General features: G+C 40.7%; 1 protein-coding gene across 1 annotated transcript in view; it reads left to right on the top strand.

Moving 5' to 3' along the window:
* The window catches only part of SORCS1 (sortilin related VPS10 domain containing receptor 1), a 545,549-nt gene extending 539,370 nt beyond the window's left edge, over positions 1-6,179 (top strand). The window contains exon 27 of the mRNA XM_072995575.2: positions 1,977-6,179. Coding sequence (XP_072851676.2) covers positions 1,977-2,041 — 65 coding nt within the window. The 3' untranslated portion in view covers positions 2,042-6,179. The remainder of the gene's footprint in view (positions 1-1,976) is intronic.
* Positions 6,180-21,984: the final 15,805 nt, after the last annotated feature.

Genomic DNA, 21,984 nt, shown 5'->3' with positions numbered 1-21,984 from the left:
CTTGTACCCAAGAGGCTATTGGGAGGAAAATTTCCTGGACATCCTGGACACCAACCAACGAGCGTGACCAGACAGCCAAGGACTGCCCAGGGTCCAGAACCAGACAGTGCATAGATTGTTGCCCTGCCGATGAGCACGCTGGCGGTCAGATGTATGAGGAGCGCTCGTCAGGCGCAGGTGCGCTGGGTTGCTGACCTGCTGATTAAGAGACTGGTGGTCAGCTGAGTGGAAGGGTTGTGGGCTGGGGGATCTGTCTAATGGGGGCAATGACCACAGCTTCAGTTGGAGAAATGAATGGGCAGATTGCAGCCCTTTCAGAGCTGCGGGTAATAAGACTTGATGTGGATGTTGTCCTGGGCACTGAACTAAACAAGCAGTTACTGTACTGTCCAAATCAATCACGGATATCTGGCAACCCTATTTTGAATTTAGCCTTGGCTTAATCTGAGCCAGTGCTTAAGGAGGCTCAGCCTGAAAGTGGGTTTGCAATGCCAGGGTCAGCCTTGATCTATGTGATTTCCAAAATGGAAAGCAGAGTATATGTGCTTCTTGAGCACACAGAGATCATCTTTCCACACTGGGGGTCAAACCAGATGATGAGGGGGGAAATTATTTCCTCCACTTAGGCTGTTTTCCCTCCCACAATGCTGTTTTCTCAAGAGATACTATACGTCTGTGATCAGTTTGGTAAATTAAGACCATGTTTACCTTCCAATGGTATAAACTAAGCATGATAAAAGTATGACATGTCGGTGGTGAAAATCATGTACAGACATGTTTTGTCTCTTGGGGGATTCACTTCTAAAAATGTGCCATTTATTGTATTCATCCAGTTTGACCCTGAGTGATCACAGACAATGCCAATTTATTTGGGATTAAGATTTCTTTTTAATGAAGAATTGCATGTGGATTGCTTAGGCAGAAGAACTATTTTCTAAACTTGCATGAAAAAACATCCATTTACTTTTTCCAGAATTCTAATGGGTCCTTTTAATGCTAGTATAATTGCTATTTTATTCCAAGCCTCACTTGTTTGTGCTCCTGCATCTGTTACACTGCAACATGAACTGCCTTAAGGGCCTCTTGTGTCCAGATTAGGTAGAATATAAATGTGAATTAAATAAATGGGCGTTGAAGTCTGCGGGTGCAAAACATAGTTAATTTACTTTTCACATGTTTGTGAAAAGCTGATGGATTATCTGCATTCTGTAATTTTTTTCTGTGGGTTGGCCGCATATTTGCAGGGAGAAATTTGCAGAGGGACATTCAAAAGCATCTTCTATGCTTATTCCTCTTGCATGACAACTAACAACTGTATATGCTGGTGCTGTAGAGGATGAAACTTATGTGTGACAGAGTAACATATACATCAGTAGAAGTATTCAAGGCTTATATAATGGTATGATGGCAAGAATGACAGCACAAACTGAAAGGCTAGACAATTTTTTCTCCTAAAAATCAAGGTAAGTAGAATTCCTGGGGAATTCTGCTGAAGGGGTATACATAATCCTAGAAATTACTGTACAGGGATTGATGGCAGAAGATAATTGCTCCTGTGCATGCTTAAGACCTCATTCCCTTTCTCTTTAGAAAGTAGTTGCAGGATAAAAAAGCTGTTTTGGTGCACTTTTGCCTAGCTGTCTGGGCTAAGGCAAAAATTAGGCCCTTGTATTGAATTCCAAGTGCATCACACCTGTTCTGAGAGGAATATAACTGGTCCTCTCTCCTTGGGTGCTGAACCATAACTTGACAGAGCTAAATTGTATTTGTTAGTATAGCAACAATATGTTCTCCTCCACCTTTTGAATGATGAGCAGATGTTTGAGGAGCACATGGTGTGTTCGTGAGGAGCAATTACATCCAAATACAAATGACATGATATTGAGATACTTTCTGTTTAGTTTGTTATTCTCAGCTCATTATTTTGCTAACTCAACTCCTCTCTTTCTCTCTCTCTCTCTCTCTCTCTGCCGCAGGAAGTATTTCCACAGTTGCTGAGACTCAAAGCACAAAAGAAATCCCTACTTGTATAAATGTTTGAAACAAGGACACCAATCTGTCTCTATCCCCTTCGCCCTTATAATCTATATATATGTATAAAAAGAGAAGAAACTGATCAGTACTTTTTGGACTTTTTGATTCTTCTGATGACAAAAGGGTTTTTAGCTTTAAGCCTGTGCATGTGGATGTCATTTGGATAAGGTATTTGGAGCTGCAGTGTACAGGTGCTCTATTTTAGTGTGGTAAAGGACGGTTTAAAAAACAATCCTTCCTCTTAATTCTCTTCTCTCTTCTTTTCTAATCCAGGTTTAATTTGTAGATGATTCCTACTGATAGAGGCCAAGAATGTGCATGGGGTATTGGGCGGGGAGGGGGAGGGAAAGAGGTGGGTGAAGATTTTTGAATTTTCAATATAATTTTTACGCTTTTAGCTCTTCAGGGTTGTTGCTGAATTTGCCACCTCAGCCTCCATTCTGAAACTGCACACTGAAACTGCACTTAAATTTGAAAGCACCACAATGTTTCCACGCCATCCAACCCACCTTTTAAGTGATGGTTTCCACACTTTGTCTACAGTCACTGCTTTTATTTCTTTAGATGCAATTACAACACCCCAAAGCAGCCCAGGTTCCTTTTACTGGGAAAAAAAATCCAAGTATTTCAAAATGTGCACAGGTGTGCTCCCTTCAAATATGGTACATTTTTTAAAATCCAACAGACAAGCAAGAACTGCTCAGGATAAAAGTTGAGCTGCCCCAAGCTTCTCATTTGTGACTACTACTTGTATATAACATTCCCTTCCCTGGTGTTTTAGGTATCTTCTGAGCATACCTGTTGCATATGAGAACAGGGTGAGTTCCACTTTGCATTCAAATCAGTGATTTTAAAGTTTTTGCCAAAATCCAAATGATTCTGTTTTGGTAATAATCTCTAAGAACATTAAAAATGACCCAGGAGAGATATCATTTCCTGTATTTCTGTAGTTACGTCTGGCTAAATGCATTGGGTAGAGTTCTTAAATGAAATAAATACCTGTAATAATTAATAACTACCATGTTAATTGGGATAAGACTATAAACCATGAGTAGCTATCCTTTCTTTAAATTAGCATCAAGAGCATTTTTTTTTCAAATATATCAATTTCATACTTCTGGTTAGAGTGCACATTGTACATGATGTTTGTACAGCCACAGGCAGTTCCAAAAGTTGTGTGTATCACATAGTTTGTCCTAGAGCTGTAGCAAAGTGAAAACAATAGAAACACTCTGAGTCCAGTTTCAGAGATGACCCATTCGTATTCAAAAAATGTTTTAATCTAGGCTGACAAATTGTACAGTCTTTACCAAACAAACCAGTCAACTTTGTCTTACTTTGACGCATGCTGTATTCTTTATTATTCACTTAAATGCAAATCTTATGTCTATTTCTCTTTTCCATTTCAAAGATCTCAGATTAATCGTTGGCATTTGATCTCATTGCATCATGAAGTCAACACTACCATGTTCAACAGCATGTGTTGCAGACAAAACTTCCTGTATTTAATTGTTTGGCTAAAATGACCTATTGATCCAGAGCTTTATAATTTGTAACCAATAAAAATATCTCCAGAATAGACATCAATTCACCTTACAGGGGTACAGGCACTTGTATCTAGATAAATCTAATTTGTCATTGGCTTCACGGACACATTTGATGGTCACAGAAAAATTGTCATCCTGGAAGATTGGTTTTCCAGGGAACTGCAGTTCCCATTATCCCCAGCTCTATGGCATGCACTACATAAAAGTGGAAGCATCAAACTACTCATGGAAACTTTAGATCCCCATTTGCCCAAATCCTCTTGCCTAGTTATGTTAGTGTGAAGCAAACATCATAACTTTTAGAGACAAAGTACTACAAGATAAGAGGTCACTTGGGGACATTATTACCTGTTGCATGCTATATTGCACAACTCAGGATGCAACAGGTATCATCTACAGTGATTTCTTACCTCGAAGCAATTTGCCTCCAAAAGTTACACAATTTGAGTTACACTGTCATAATTATATAAGAGGATTTTGGCCCCTATTCATTGGATGTTCTTGCCTAGTTCATCTTTCCTTAGTAGTAAATTGAAGGAAGGGACATTGAGTAATAGCCAGTTCATTGCAGATCTTATGTCTTTAAGTCTTACTGAGTTCCATGACTTAGAATCAGTTTGGGCAAAGTGTGGTCCTCTAGGTGCAGTTGGACTGCAACCTCCCCCCAGTATAACCAATCGTAAGGAATGCTGCACACAATAACACCTGGAAGGCTTTGCCCATCACTAGTCTACAACTTCTAAGTGCTTCTAAGGAAGGCATATTTAGAAGTGTGAAATAGAACCTTGGGTATATGTCAGATATTCACATCAATAATCGAGTTTGTTTGAGGTACTTCCAGAGGTATACCGATGTCTGTAGGACATACAGTACTGACAATCTGACTTTCATTGTAAGGTTGCAGACTGAAGCTTGTTTGAAATTCCACATTCATGAATTTTTAAATCAGTGTAAATTGTAAGTTTGATTTGTGTGTCAAAATGCATTAGAAAGTCAATATCTGAAACCTTGTACCTTTAAAACATTCAAGTGTGTACTGTGAAATTATGAATTAGTGCCGACAAATAGCATGACAAATAAGAGTTTTTAATTATGGCCAAAGCATTATGATTGCTATTACTGAAGCAAAGTTAATAAATTAAAAATTTCATGCAGGAAAATTGTTACTGAAAGTGGACCCACTGAGGTGTTGTGATACATAGTTTCACAGCTTCATAATGGCTGATTTGAAGAACTAAGTCTAAGTATCAATTATTTCAGATTGTTTAAACTAGTGGTGGTAGATAAACCCTTAATTCTAGCACAGAAGTGAGATGGAGGGATATGGTAGAACACAAATCTGAATGCATTATTGTGATTGGTACTGTTGCATTGTTATTTTTTCAACCTAGCTCTTATTGCATGATGAGTTTCATGAGCTTTACAAAAGGCTGTTGTACAGCTCAGAAGTGGTTGAGGCAGCAGACCTGGGAATGACTGGCTGCTGGATCACCTGAAGGCATCTTCCATGAAGCCTGTTTTGTAATTGTTAGGTCTTATTATAATAGGTTAGTGTCAGCTAAACTAGCAGATTACAAGATGAAGTTATCCTATGTGGAATGCTGCTGTAGCTGCTGGGACACAAGGCACTGTGTATGTGTCCGCATTGCAACAATTGCATATATATTTTGGATCAAATGGCCAATGTCAATCCTGTTTGAATCAACGGGACCAACTATTATGGCTTGTGAACTGCAGGCTGGATGTCTCACCAATGGACATAATCATATTGGTATGCTGTGAGAACAAGAGCTGGTATAGATTGTGTTATTTTCACTTGAGACCTCTGGTTGTATGAAGGCTTTTACTTATTTGAAACAAAATGCCATGTCATTGCCTGGTAGACCTTCCCATACTGGGCAATAATCAGATTTGATTGGCCACACCCAGATGTTCTGCTATACAGATTACAGCAGGTGAGATTTTGGCAAAAGGAAGTGGTCCCGCTGCCACGGAGATAATACAGGGTCTTTATTCACAATCTCATATCGAGATTCTTCAATGTATGTCCACTGTCTATAGCCACATGGAAATGCAAAAGGAAAGAAAGACACCAATACTTGCCTTAACTTCTTTAATGCTCAGATATTGCCAGGGTTTAAATGAGAGAAAAAAGATTTGTCCTGCATTTATCTTTAGTTTTTGAGCTGAAATGGAGTTTTTGTCCAAGCAAACCTCCCCCGAAATAGAGAGCTGTTAAATAATTTATTCTAATGTTTTTTTTAATAATTCTGCCACACTTTTTTTTTTCAAAGATTTGGCATCTCTCCTGTGTCAATAAGTCTTGGTCTTAAGAAGATAAGAAGGTAGTCTGATGGTTGTATAATAAACCTCACAATTCTAATACCCCATGGAAGTCTAATATTAGCCACATTATTTTTATAGATCACTTTGAATGTTTTTTTTTTCTTATAGCATTGAAGCAACTGCTGGTTTTAAAATGACTTTTTGATGTAATTTTTCACCTCTTGGTTGGTTACAATGTAGTGTAATGTATAATTGCTATTGTTTATTGCTTTTACAGTCATATTTATTAAACAGATTCTGTCTCTAAAAGAAGACAGGTGTGTTTGTTGGTCATTCATCTCATAGTGCTTGAATGCGTGCAGAATGTTTTTTTTTCTTTTAAAAAATCTGCCAAATGTTGTGTTACATGTGTGATGATATTGAATAACAGCATCTCAATCTTCAGTATCAGAAGAAAGCCAAGGCTTTGGAGTCCTATTGATAAAGATAGCAGAACTGAGCACATGCTTAAATTTCTCCCATTGTATACAATACAGTCAATGTATTGTATATTTCTGTGTGCGTAAAAGAAATTGTAGAAGTTACCACAACTAATTGTAACTAAGTGACATGGTGCTGGGTATGTACCAGATGTATGATTGGGCTTGTGACCAGACATATAACCAACATGTGACTGGCACTTCATCATTTTGCTCCAGCAGCTTCCATGAGTCCTCTTGCATGGATGTAAGTCCAGTAGGATTATGGCCAATGGGACTTAAAATTCTTTGCAAAATTCTGCCCTTAAGTCTGAGGCATGAATCTCTCTAACACTGTAACCAGTTCAGTGACTCAGAATCAAGTTAAACTAGATGTGTAGGTTGTTTTTACTATGGAGAGGGAAGGAAAAGGAGCCAATGCTATGCATGGAGGCTTGTAGCTTTTCACACATGGAGACTAGTGACAGAAAGGGTGGGGCTAACATACTCCTGTCAGTTTGTGCTCATTGTAATTAAATTTTAAAGGCCTGAATAGGTTTATATTCAGCTGCAGAAACCATATCTTACCCAATCAATGTGGTATGTCAAGCAACTCTTTCTGTTGTATCTGGGGATCTATAAATGACTCCAATACAATAGATCAAGTATTTCCATTTATCAGTGGCCTCAAATGGCTCTTCACTGTAAGATCAATGGCTCTTTTCAATAAAACATTATCTGTGCCTTTAATAAAAAGTCTTAAAATGTACCTTAGGAAGTATCAGTTATATTCACTTTTCTCATTATTAACGGATATGGTTCAATATAACAGCAAACACAGATAAGATAGCAGGCTTAATGGAAACCTGATATAACTGAAAGAACTAGTGAGATGTGGTCAACCTTGGATACAAGAACGATAGTTGAGATGGGAGAGTGGGATTTAGAGTAATCTTCCCAATCTGTTCTATGCAAAATAGAAAAAAATACACATGGCTCCTAGACCCTGCATAAGCAGAATAACAGGAGGAAAGGGAGGGGAAGATTTCATCAGTGGGACAATGAGGGAATGCCATGGGGGCATCAGGGTCAGAAAAATGTCCTTATGAGACCAGCTGGGATGCACAGACTACCTTTTCCCACCCGTAATCAATAGGAAGGATAGCGAAGAGCACATTGAGGGAGGTGTTACGTATGGCAGAGAACACTGTATGAGATAAACCAGGAACCTCAAAACAGGCAGATATTTCCACATAATCACTGGGGGTGAGGAGAACAGCCCCCACACAATTAATTTCCTTAGGGAAATTTCCTTGTGGAGATGATATCCCCTCTCCAATCAAAATGCTCAATTTGTTCTTGAGATGATGAATGAAACCAGGGAGGAGGGTTCTTCAAGTGTTATTCTTTAGTTACAGTACAGCCCTAATTTGTTGCTGTTGCTGCTGCTCTCCTCCCTTCTTCTCCAGGTGACTTCCCCATTAGCCTCTGTGCTCCCCGAGCCCAGTTCTCCCTGCCCCTCAGCAAGCCCCAAGCATGGTAACTGAAGAGAGCAGAGATAGGAAGCACTGCCAAAATGGCCACCACTGATCAGACAATCACTGAGCCTCTCCCTCTTCATCTTTGCTATATTTGTGAGAAAAACAATGCACCTTCCTGTTCAGCTGTAGGCTTTACACAGGAGGAAAAAAATGGCAAATCATGGTTATTATTTGTGTGGACAACCTACTTGTGTACTGGAACCTTTCATTTGCAGAAACGTTATTTCTCACTTGCAGAAAATAATGATGGAGAGGTAAGGGATAGGTGTTTCCCTCCTCTTATATTACATTGGAGTGACTAATGTGTGACCTAATGTCTAAAGGGGGTTATTGTGTAGAAATTCTTCTTGTAGATTTCCTACAGGCATCTGGTTAGCTATTATTAGAACTGAATACTGGACTTGATAAGCCTTTGGGCTGATCCAGCCCCTCTTATCTTGTATTCTGATGACATGACAAAATATAAGAAAATATAACCATTCTTCTTTATTTCTCTGCTTCTTTGTGCATATAATCCCACTCCTCATGAATTTTGGTTTAATTAAGAAAAATCATCCAGAGTGTTTGGAATGTGGTGCAGTGCTCAGCTCTTCCTATTCATTCTCATTTACACACACACCTTTCCAGTTATTTTCAGTGTATTTTTTAAATGAACAATTTTTGAGTACATCACCACCACCAAATAATTTACTCTGTTGACATCTATCCACCCATTGAATAAGGCATGAATATTTTATTGTGTGTATTTGTCCTGTCCTGTAAAGTACAATACATTTCCTAAAATATTGTATTTTTATGTGTATAAGACAATATTTTTGTCTAAAATCTTTGGGCTTAAAATTGAGGGTCGTCTTATACACGGAAGTAAGCTGAGGAGAGAACAAAATGTTCCATACTTTGCCTCTGCAAATTGGCTGCCTCCAATCATGAGGTTTAACTTCCTACAGTCAGGAGACTTAGCTTCCTCCAGTCATGAGCCTTATGTAACTAACATCAGCTGATGCTGAATAAACCAATTGCAGCAGTGCTCAGATGCAACAGGGGCTCGTAATGTCCAAGCGTTCTGTGCCCAGAGGCTGAATAAAGTTAAAGTGTGTTGCATTATATGACAGTACTGGTATGTAAATATTACCTAATTACTAAACAAATATGTGTTCTGTTTTATGTTTAAAATATTGATTTCTTAATTTTGGGTTAGGGGGTGTCTTAAAAACGAAAAAATACGGTATGTAGTGTTCCAGTGTGTTTCAAGGTAGTGCCTGTTGGAAAAACCTGCAGCAACAACAATGGCCAACCAGATATGTGGATTTTTTCTTCGCACATTTCTGACACATGGAATTTTTGTGTAAAATTTGCAAATCAAAATACGAAAAGGGGAATATCCTAATTTCACTCAAAACAAGGCCATGTTAAGCACCAGCATCTGGAAAGAAAACAAAAACTCAGATAAAAATAATTATGGAATCATTCCTAGGCAAGAATGATCAGGGCTCATCATAGAAAAAAGCACACCTTTTCCTAGCACCTGCCATTTAAGACCCACCATTTCAGTGAGATCCTTAAAATCTGCATGGAAAGGAATAATATTGTCTAAATATATATATGTGTGTGTGGTATGATGCACATCTTACCACATTCCTGGACTGTGATTACCATTTATCACGTATCCAGTTTATGAGTTCCCAGAACTCTATAAATATAAAGATTTAATGTTCAGTTGTGAGGGAAGCAGGTACTGAATGTTCAAACATTTCATATTTTATAAAAACTTTACAACATTCCAAGAATGTATAACCCACATGCATGATTGATGGTCATTACTGTTGTTTTGGATATTGATAAAGGGCTTGGGCTTTTATTAGGTCTGTGCATTCCTTCTTTTCTTTGTCATGCAGTCGGTGCATTCCTTCTTTATATCCACCCACCCTTCCCTCTCAGCTTTTTAAAATTTTATTTACACTTCTGTGTGCACATAAAGAAGGAATGTACAGACCTCATAACAGCTCAGATTGTTAGCTGAACTTATGTTAAAGGGATCAACAGGGCTGTATGCCATGTAGTATCTCCGCTACTTGTATGCCTCTCCTTTTTAAGCAATTAAGCAAACAACAGTAAGGACCATCAATCATGCATATGGGTTATATACTGTATGGAATGCTGTAAAGTTTTTCTAAAATATGAAATATCTGACCATTAAATGCCTGCTTGCCTCACGACTGAACATTAAATCTTTATATTTATAGAGTTCTGAGAACTCATAAGCTGGATGCATGATAGATAGTCATCACAGTCTGGGAATGTGGTAAGAAATGGCATCATACTACACACATATATTTAGACAAATTTGTTCCTTTTCAGGAATGCAGCCTTCATCTAAGTCTTCCATCTGCAAGCTTGGTGTATATGTGGATCACAGTGATGGAAGAAAACTAGCTACCTTTCCTATTCTCCTTAGGAACACTCAAGGTTTCTGTCATTTGCACAAAACATCTCTAGTGCCCTTTCCCTTTGACAAACAAAGCACACATACACAGAGACACACAAATTGGATGGCTGTTTCAGACTCTTCAACAAAGCTGCAGTTGCACTCACTTTGGGCAACCTGAACAATTTTATGCAAAAGGGGGCAATTTGCACAAGTCACCACTGTCATCAAAGCAAGAACTGTCAAGGAAATGCCTTGCTGCTGAAAAGAGCATTGCAGTTCTTATCCCTGCCTGTGTTTTGCATCTCTAATGGATCATACCTCAGTTTTCTCAGACAGGCACTCAGCAAGCAAACGGTGCCTCCCAAACATGGCAGTGCCACATGTACAACTCAGCTTATACTGAAGATGCATGTCTTTACATGAGGAGGAGCAGAGAAAAGTGCAGACTGCTTCGAGTGTCTTATACTCAGTATATGCATTTTGGAGAGAAACCAAGGTGGGAGAACCACTCTGTTCTGCTCACATTTAGCTTTCGCTGTGCAAGATTTTCTTCACTTGTGAGATTTCTCAGTGTGGGATTATTACAATTCCTGCATAGGATGGCAGCTTCTGTGCAAAGGATTCACCCCCTCCCCAAAAAAGGTAGAAGAAACACAAAACTCTGCAGAATTCTTAAAATTCCTGCACAGAATGGCATCTTTCCTGCACAGAATTCACTTGAAGATAAGTCATGCAGAATTTGCTAGTTTCTGTTGCTTAAAAAAAAAAGGAAGGGAAGGGAAGGAGAAAATTGTTTTGTGGTATTGTTTCCATGCGAAGCTGAGGAATCTCACTAATTAAGGGGAAGTCTGGGTCAGTTGCCTCAGCATGTTAAGACCTGGAAAATTATTGCCAATGAAACATTTGCAAATACTCATCATACACCTATCCCGGACAGCCCTTTTATCTATTTTAACTAAGGATGTGCAGGGAGAAGGCTTTCATGTTGCTTTCATTTTGCTGTCTTTTGAGGGGCTCAATTTTTAGTTTCGCGTTATTTTTGGTTACAGGACCTTTTGGTAAACCTGAACACACAGGAATCTTTCTTTTTCTTTCACATTGCTTTTCCCATTCTGGTTTCTGGTGGTAGAGCAAATTAAGCCCTTTGTTGTTGTTCAGTCGTTAAGTCATGTCCGACTCTTTGTGACCCCATGGACCAGAGCACACTAGGCCCTCCTGTCTTCCACTGCCTCCCGGAGTTTGGTCAAAGTCATGTTGGTCGCTTTGATGACACTGTCCAACCATTTCAACTTCTGTTGTCCCCTTCTCCTCCTGCCTTCACACTTTCCCAACATCAGGGTCTTTTCCAGGGAGTCTTCTCTTCTCATCAGATGGCTAAAGTATTAGAGCCTCAGCTTCAGGATCCATCCTTCCAGTGAGCACTCAGGGTTGATTTCCTTCAAAATGGATAGGTTTGTTCTCCTTGCAGTCCAGGGGACTCTCAAGAGTCTCCTCCAGCACCACAATTCAAAAGCATCAATTCTTCGGCGGTTAGTCTTCTTTATGGTCCAGCTCTCACTGCCATACATCGCTATTGGAAAAACCATAGCTTTAACTATGTGGACCTTTGTCAGCAAGGTGATGCCTCTGCTTTTTAAGATGCTGTTGAGGTTTGTCATCTCTTTCCTCCCAAGAAGCAGGTGTCTTTTAATTTCATAGCTGCTTTCACCATCTGCAGTGCTGCAGAGAATTAAGCCCTACAGAACCCCAAAAGTAGCTTTAAAAAAAGCAGGGATAAGACAACAATAGTCAGCTCCAAACTGGACAATAACAACACTACAGGAAAAACAAAAATAAAACAATCATTCACAGACATTTGCAGGCACTAACAGTATTTTGAAGTTCACATTCGTCATCACATCACCATACTCTTTGATACATCAGCAGGAAACAATACAGGTAAGAAAGAGAAGTAACCATCATGATCAAACTCAAAACAAAACCTACACAAATTCACTAAGGGTAATATGGTCAATCCTCCAACTGAACACCCCAAAATATGGGAGGCTGAAGTGCATCTTTTCCTCCCATAGTCCAGTAGTGCAGGCTGTAGTCCATCAGAGGAAAGATTCTAGTCAGGCACTCCAACTAACAATAAAGGAAATGGGGGCAAATCCTTCCAAAAAGCCAATCAAATACAAGGCAAAAAAGCAAATTAGCATGAAATATGAAACATGTATGGAATTTTCATTAAGTTTCATTAAGTTTTTGTATTTCAGAGGCTCTTTACCATAAAGCCACACAAGACTAAAATGATAAGAAAAGGCTTCTTTCATTTTTCCCCCATTGGGTTAATGCAAAAGTTCCATCTCTAATGTTGAACTTTTTGAACTAGCGTGATAGCCTTAAGATTGCTGATACCATTTCCTTTCCACATTTCTCTCCTGACCCCAGCTTGGACAGGATGGAGGAAGGCAGCTTGTCTTTGTACCCAAGAGATAGAAGGCAGCCATGTGAGCTTAGATGTCTGAACTAGGGTTCCTAATTTTTTTCCTAAGTGTATTTCTGTAATAAATACTAACTTATTCTTCTAGAAGAAGACGTCTACATGTGATTTCTGTCCAAAGGAGGAAATGTGTTTTTCTACCCATTCTGATATTCAGGGGCTGAATCCATTGCTCTTTGCTCTGTTAACAGGCCACAGGGAGAAATGTATAAAGAGAACGGCTAATTCTAAGATTAATGCTTAAGCAACACTAGCCTAATGAAGTGACAATATGATGTGGATATGAGATGCATGCTGAAGCTTTGACTTAGGAGGAAACATGTTTTTGAAGGGAGTACCACCTGGTCTGCATTTCTGTCTTAAACATTTAAGTGCTCCAACACTGGAGTCGTCTGGAAAACATTTCTAGAATAAGAGAGAAACAAGAAAAAGGGCTCTGCATGTGGTCAAATGTGCCTTGGAAGTATTTTTAAACAGTAAAGGGATTAACGGAGCAGCCATAGCAGAGTGCACTGAGTAATTGCCATAGTAAATGGCTCCTTAAAAAGGGCTTCTCATAGAAATGTTATAGGAGCACTGGAAATTAAGGTGCTTCTGGTCACACCATGGCATGATGTGCAGTGTTCATTAAATGGCCACCCAAGAACCTGTTCAGAATTCAGGATGGTGATAGGCATGGTACTTTGAGTAAAGGGGTGCGAGGACAAATTACATTTTCCCAGTACAAGCAATTGTAGAGCCAGGAAATTCTTGAGAAATGCAGGAGCTGTATTTTTTTCTACAAATAAAAAAAATGTTAAAGGAAGATGCAAGATCATTGAGAAAAGTAAGATGGCCATTGTAGAAGTGTTAGCAAAGTCCTGGGAGAAACATTTGTGTGTGACATGGCCTAATCTAAAAGCCCCAGGCTGGCTTGTTTTCACATGTGGGTGTCCCGCAGCCAGCAATTTTGGGAGGCTAGTTTTAGAATTACAGCTCCTAGAATTTCTTGGCCAGCGCGATTACTAGGGATTCTGTCTTCTATGATCCAAAACAGCATTTTTTTCCACAGTTTAGTTGAACAAAGATTTAACTTTTGTGTACAAAACTGAACTGAGGGTTCCGGTTTGCTGTTTGTGTCTGGTAGCAAAATGCTTTGGGCCAGCCTCTTTCTTAACCTCTTCAGATTGGCCTCTTCTCCAAAGCCTCTCCTTCTTAGTTTTTCATAGGGATATTTTTCTCACCTCTCACTCCCAACTCTTCCTTTGGGTAGGGAGGACTCTCATCTTACCTTGTGCTCCATCCAAGGCAAAGGCAACTGCTTGCCCTCTCTTTGCCTCCCTCCCTGATTATTTATTTATTTGTTTGTTTGTTTGTTTGTTTATTTATTTATTTATTTATTTATTTTCATTTCATTTCATTTCATTTCATTTCATTTTATTGGATTTCTACCACGCTCATCTAGACCAAAGGTCTACTCTAGGATGATTAGCATCGCTTAGGTTCTGCTTGGCTTTCTCTAGTTTTTTTCAGTATATGGCGTCTAAACTAAAGCTAAAACTCATAAACTCATCTTACAACTCCCTTATCTGCGACACACCATTGAGTCCTAACAATGTCATCTGGGTATCCCCTGGCATATATGGCATATATGCTTTTTAACATTTTACCTTATCTCACTCTCTTGTACTGTATGTCAATAAAGGTTCTGAAAATGAAACTTCCTTATCAGGCTGGTTGGAAATTTTGCTTCTCTGCTTCTCTGCCACCCAACTCTCTCTCTCAATTTCTCTCTTTGTATATGTTTGTATATTTAAGTCTGTCTCTGCCTATGTTTTGCAGTGTCCAGTTGCTCAGTTCTAGTAGGAAATCTGTGGCAAGTTGGGAAAAGAGAAGGTGAGGGAGCTTGTGTCTGGATGGCTGCTTCTCCCCACCCTCCCTATGGATCCCTTTCTTTCCTCTTCCCTTCTCTGTACTTGCAGCTAACTCGTAATTTGGAGCATGTGAATGTACATGAGTGCTCAAGAAATAAAGTGAGTGAGTGTGCATGCGTGCACGTGTGCATGTGCGCATATACGTAAGTCTCTTGAAGGGACCCTGCAGTACTGAATGTGTGACTACACTACTGCTGTCAAATTGATTTTGATTTATGGTGACTTTTTCTCAGATTTTCTGGGAAGAGAGTACTCAGAATTGGTCACTATTCACTTCTTGTGGTGGTTCTTTCGGCGTGTGCTGCTTGTCCAAGGCTATACCGTGGTGCCTCAATTTATGAATGTCACTACTTATGACCATTGCGAGTTCCGACCAGTTCCGACCACAAAATTTTGCTTCTACTTGCAACCGGAGCTTCCACTTACGAACAGAAAAAGGCAGGGAAAAAAGGTGGGAAATTCAAATTTCTCACTGTAGGTGGTGACAAGACTGCTTCTTTGTAGTTCTTTCACCCCAGCAGTTAGAGATCATTGGAGGCTTCAGAGATTTGGGACTGCCTCCTTCTGCTTCTGAGTGTGTGTGTGTGTGTGTGTTTGCAGGGAGGCTTCGGACTGCCTTGTAAGCTAAGGTGCTGTTTTCTGCTTTTTAAAAACTGTTCTGAGTTTGTTTGTTTTTTTTTTTTTTTGCAGTGTGGTTTTGAGCTGGGGGGTTATGTTTCTGTGCTGTGATGGGTCTTGGGGGTTTGTTTGCTTTTGGGTTCACCCCAATTTCCGATGGGTCTTGGAGGTTTTGTTTGCTTTTTAGTCCCCCCCATTTCCAATCCTGCATGATCTGCTTGATTGCTTTTTGCTTTCTCTTGTTTGCATTTGCAATGGGTCTTACATGGTTGATTGGTTTTTGGTTTGTTTTCTTTGCATTAGGTCTTCCACACTTGATTTCTTTTTGCCTTCTCTTGTTTGCATTTGCAATGGGTCTTGCATGGTTGATTGCTTTTCTTCCCCCCTCCCCCCTTCGGCTGAACAGGATTAATCGCTTTTCCAACTGGTCTTGTAGTGATTTTTTTGGTGATTTTTTTCTTCAGCTGGAATGGATTAATTGCATTTCAATGCATTCCAATGGTAAATGGTGCTCCGACTTACAACTATTTTGACTTACGCCCATCTTCCTGAACCAATTTAGTTTGTAAGTCAAGACATCACTGTACAGGGCTGGCTTTATTCCTGGGAGGCATGGTGAGGAATCAAACTCCAAACCTCTGGCTCTACAGCCAGATACCGAACTCACTGACTTACAGAAATGATTCTTCATGATACAGAAGTAGTACTGAGAACGAATGCAAGATAAACAAAGAAGTCTGTGTCAAAAGCATGGGCTATGTCTGTTTTATGCTATGTTGCCAAGGAGATTCATATGAAATAGTCAACAGTGTCATGATAATGTTCCCATCTGTTTGTTGAGTCTGCTTGTGAACAGATTGCTGCTTTGAAAAAGACATAATGAAAATTGATTTAAAGGGTCTTTTCCATTATGTTATGGATTCAGAGTTCCCATCATAGCTCCCAGGAGACAATCCAGTTTGTGTAGCCTTGGACAAGTTGCACATTCCTAGAGTGCCCCCCCCTAAAAAAGGAATTGTAAACCACTTGTGAGTACTCTACACCAAAAGAAATGGATGAATTTTCCTATGTTGGAATCAACTTGACAGGACAGCATCGTCATCCTTCCTTATGACAGTTCCATGTTCTCAGTCCTATGGTGCTGCTGGTTGGCATTCTCTGAACTGCATTAGTGATGCCATCATGTTGGATACAGCTGACAAATAAGGATGGGATTTTGGCTAATCTGAATGGAGAGGCATGAAACAGACACTTCCTTTTGTTTTCAAAGTCTTTTTTGGCTTCTTTATAGTATCTCCAAAATTTCAAAGAGTTCGGATTCTGAAAGAGAGGTTAACAAAACCGTGGGCATCTTACACATTTTGTATTTCAGATAATTTCCATTTGACTCTTGTATGCAAAATCACATCATTTGATATTCTAGCAAACAGCAGCACTGATGTGAACTTTAAAGTTACAGTCCGTGTCTGCATAGTTCTATGAATGGTTGATTTTTCTTTCCTGTATACTGTTGCTTTTGGAGTGAATGATTTTCTGCCGCTTTGTCCTTTTTTGAATACCTTTGAGGGTTCTGCAGGGCTCAATTTCCTCTAGTACCAGAATCCAGAATGAGAAAACTGAATTGCTTTGGGGTTTGGGGGGTTTATTGAAGATATCTGGACTGCTGGATAGCTCAGTGGTTTAGGTTTCTGGCTGCTAAGCCAAAGGTTGGGAGTTTGATTCCCCACTGTGCCTCCTTGACAGAAGCTGGTCTTCATGATCCAGAGGATCCCTTCTAATTTTGCAGTTCTAAGGTGGTTATTTCGTTGAAAGAACCCAAAACTGAAAGAGGAGTCACCTAAAAAAGCAAAAGCAAACCAAACGTTCTTCACCTGCACATCCCTAGAGAAGAATATCAGTGTACAATAAGGTAGAGCAAAAAACACCTCATGTCTGCTTTGTGACTCCCCCCACCCCTAGTTCAATAAGGTAGTTTCAGATAGTACATTTTTGCTCTTTCCAGTTTACTCAGCTACTCTCACATGCTGTGAGATTAACCATATATCAATTTCCACTGAAAAAGGTAATCATTTTTCTAGCTTTTCAGACTGATAGAAAGTGCTTTAGCTTTCTTAATTTCACTTCTGCTTTGTAAATCTCATTTCCATTAGCAATTTTACCCCCGTTGGGTTTCTTGATGAATACATGACATTCTGCTTTAAAAGGTGTCAGACAAAATCTTTACTCAGGACAAGCCCTTATTTGGAGAAGCACTAAATAAGAGACTGAATATATCTTCCACCAATTTCATATATATGAATAAAGGGAACAGGGCATAAAGCAAGGCCATTTACAAAATGAACACTTCTTAGTCATTTTTCTCCAAAGAAATCAAAGACATAAATATCAGAGTAATCTTCTGCATGGTCATGGCCTCTGTATAATGAGTCTAGCATGTTCTCTAGATCTGTGAAGTGAAAGAAAAGAGTCAACCATCAAAGGGATCTGGCTAACCAAAACAGAGATTAGTATTATTATCTAGTTGCCATCTGTCAGAAAGCACAGCTTGTCCTCATGCTAGTCAGTCTTACACACATTGATGCTTCCTCATTACTTGACATGGATGTTTAGGAAATCTAAACAATGAGCAATTTGGCATGCCGAACATACTGACTGCACATTACAAGTGTGAATATATATATATATATCTTTGCTCTAGTCCCTCTCAGTAATGGTAAGAATGAAGGACAAGGAGTGACAGACTGATTCCCTAGGCTGTCTGAAAGGCTGTCATGTGGAAGATGAGCAACCTTACATTCTCCAGCTCCAGAAGACAGGACTCAAAGTAACAACAAGAAAGGAGATTTCAAATAAACATTAGGAAAAACTTCCTGACAATAACAGCTGTTCAACAGAATGCCTTGGGAGGTAGTAGATTCTCTTTCATTAAAGGTTTTAAGTAAAGGTTGGATGACCACCTGTCAAAAAGTTGTTTTAGGTTTAGAGCCCGAATGGCTTTGGAACCCCTTCCAGATTTCAGTTCTATATGATTCTCATACAAGCATGCCAAGAACTTCCCTGATCCTAATGTTGTATTGAATCAGAAACTCAGGGAATTTTATTAATAAGTTGAACAGTAAGGAGGACTGTTTAGTTACAGATTATGATAGCTGCAAATGCTAAACAATGTGGTTTTGACTGAGTCACTTGATTTTTTCCGTAGACTGATGTTTTCTTAGATCACCACACACTGAGTAATCCTATCAAGTCCTATCGAGGCAGTTGAGTACATACATTGGTTCAATCATTCTCCCAAGTAGCATAGTTACACTGAATCAACAGGAGCTATTGAATGACGTAATGGGTCTATTCTAGTTGAAACTAGAAATGGAATATAGGTAGGCCCAAAGGGCTAAAAAGGTGCAGGGAGGCAGGGCTTTGCACGCAGTATCTCCAGGCATGCAATACATTCTTAACACATTTGCATATTATCTCTAAAGCCTCAAGAGACAGTTATAAGTGGGCTTGTGTCCATACACTCAAACATCCCTGTTACTGGGAAAGCTTCCTGACCAAGGTTAGAATACACATTTGGATCTCAGCAATAAGCACCCTTTCTTCTGAAAAAGGATCTAATCCTTGGGGTGATGTTTGTTTGTTTGTTTGTTTGTTTGTTTGTTTGTTTAATATCCCGCCTATCTGGTTGGTTAAGACCACTCTAGGCGGCTAACAACATAAAATAACACAATAAATATATATAAAACAATTTTTACATAGTAGAAACATTTAAACAAGAAGGGAACTAATGGTAGGAAAGAGAGAGAAGAGGACATCAGGAATTGTCTGGAGGGAAGGCCTACGGAAACATCCATGTTTTTAATTGATTTTTAAAGATACCCAGCGAGGGAGCGGCACGAATCCCAGGAGGTATGTTGTTCCAGAGGTGAGGAGCCACCGCCGAGAAGGCCCAATTTCTTGTCTTTTCCTTCCCGGTCTCTCTCCGTGTTAGGCTCCTCAACCTCACCTCCTGGCTCACACGAGTGACACGGGTAGATCTTGGTGGGAGTAGGCGTTCCGCCAAGTATGGAGGCCCTAAATGGTTTAGGGCTTTGTACGTAAGCATCAACACTTTGAAGTCAATACGGAACTGGATGGGCAGCCAATGCAATGCGGCCAGAGTGGGTGAGATATGTTGATATTTTTTCACTCCACTAAGTAGTCTGGCCGCCGCATTCTGCACCACCTGTAGTTTCCGCAACAGCCTCAAAGGCAGCCCCATGTAGAGCACATTGCAGTGGTCTAATCTTGAGATTACGAGCACATGCACCAAGGTAGTGAGCGCCCCAACGTCAAGGTAGGACTGCAGCTGGGCTATCCGCCTAAGATGAAAAAAGGCGGTACGGACCACCGACACCACCTGAGATTCCATAGTGAGCGCCGGGTCCAGATGGATCCCCAAGCTGCGGACCCCATCCCTGGCGGGCAGAGTCACCCCCCCCAAAAAAGAGAGAGAGTTTCCCAAATCCCCAATTGTGGGGGCACCCACCCTCAGTACCTCCATCTTGTCCGGGTTCAGCCTCAGCCTGTTCTCCTGCATCCATTGCAGTACAGTCCCCAGACAGTGCTGAAGGGACAGAATGGCATCTGCTGTGGTTGGTGAAAAAGAGATGTAGAGCTGAGTGTCATCGGCATATTGATGACACAAGGCTCCACACCCCCTGATGACCCCACCCAGTGGCTTCATGTTAAACAGCATTGGGGAGATAATCGACCCCTGTGGAACCCCACAATTGAGGCTCCACGGGGCTGAGACACTCTCCCCAAGCTGCACTCTCTGGGGGCGGTCCTCCAAGAAGGGACGGAGCCAGGCCAGTGCCAGGCCACCAATTCCCAGCTCAGAGAGCCTCCCCAGGAGGATACCATGGTCAATTGTATCAAAGGCCACTGAGACATCGAGGAAGACCAGCAGAGACACTTTGCCCCTGTCAGCCTCCCTCAACAGGTCATCACACAGGGCAACCAATGCCATTTCTGTACCATGGCCCGGCCTGAAGCCCAACTGAAATGGATCCAGGGCATCTGTTTCATCCAGGTGCACCTGGAGCTGGTTGGCCACCACCCTCTCGACCACCTTGCTTAGGAAAGAAACATTGGTGACGGGCCTATAGTTGCCAGTTTCGTCCACCACCAAACTAGGTTTCTTCCTAATGGGCCTAATGAGTGTCTCCTTGAGGGCAGGTGGAAATCTGCCCTCAAGGAAAGACCCATTAATTATTACAGTGTCCCATTCCGTTGTTACTGGCCTGGCTGCTTTGATTAGCCAGGCCGGGCAAGGGTCAAGGGAGGAGGTGGTGGCACGGCAGCGATCAAGTGCCCTAGCCACAGAATAAGGCATGACAGGCTGAAAGGAGTCAAAAATCACCGGGCAAGATGGAGTGCTGGACATCTCTGCTCGACTCACTGTATTCAAAAAAGGAGAGAGGTCCCGGCGGATGGCCTCCACTTTCAATTTAAAAATGCTGCAATTTGGTCCGGTGAAAAACTAGGGGGAGGCCCATCACTCAGACCAATTCCGGATAGGTTGCGTACTATACGGAATAATTCCGCCTGCTGGTTGGACACTTCGCTTATCCGGTTAGCGAAGTATGCTCTGCTGGCAACCTTTACCTTAGCCAGGTAAAGGTTAGTAGTGACCTGGACAGCTATCCAATTGTAATCCGTCGGGTCCTTTCTCCATTTGTGCTCTAGCCATCTCCTAAGTCGCTTCAATGCCCGGAGATCCTGGTTAAACCAGGGTGCCGGGCGGGCTCTGCACTGGAGAGGGTGTTTAAGTGCGATCATATCTACAGCCCTAGCCGCCACAGCGAACCAGCCGTCAGCCAGAGCCTCGACAGGAGCACCAGCCAGGTCAGCCGTAACACCTCTCATGGCATCCTTGAATCCAACAGGATCCAGTAGCCTTCGAGGGCGGACCATGACAATAGGTCCCTGCTCCCTGCGAGGGGGGAGAGCCATTTTGAGGGAACATTTGTTTGTGTTTGTGTGCATGCCCCTTCGTCATCCTATTTTTAGTCCTTGCACAAGGAGGCTGAATTCCCGCAGAGAGCAATGATCACATTCTGCACAACAGGGAAAGAAATGGGCTACAAGGACTGGAAAATTCTGCACTCTCCATTGTCTTTCATTACTTCTGAATTTCTTTGCATATGCCTTGGACTGAATATATGTGGTATTCATAAATACTAGCAGACACCTACATATAGTTACAGTTATAAGTAGATTCTGGGTTTTTTACTACAATGTTTACAACATCTGTAAGAAACGATGCTTCCTATATGTTAAATCTACTGTATACTGTCTGACAAAATGGCATCATGATGTTTGTATGATATTTATTTATTTATTTATTTCATTTTTCTGGCTTTTACCCTGCCCATCTAAATTCAATGAATCTACTCTGGGTGACTTACATTACAAATATAAAACAAAATTTAAAACACACACTATCAAACAACATAGAGATAAGCAAAGTCCAAGATGGTAAGACATAGGGAATTAAGAAATGGAAGGAGGGAATATCATTTATGCATTATATAACATCTATTTTACCACTATTAGACACAGTGATACTTGTGATTTCAGGTTCCTGAGCATCTAAAGGTTCACACAGTTCTGGGTTAAGATGAAGAACATTT

Source organism: Pogona vitticeps, chromosome 3 (genome assembly GCF_051106095.1).
Source record: "Pogona vitticeps strain Pit_001003342236 chromosome 3, PviZW2.1, whole genome shotgun sequence".
Classification (NCBI taxonomy): domain Eukaryota; kingdom Metazoa; phylum Chordata; class Lepidosauria; order Squamata; family Agamidae; genus Pogona; species Pogona vitticeps.
This window is presented reverse-complemented; position numbering and strand designations above follow the sequence as displayed.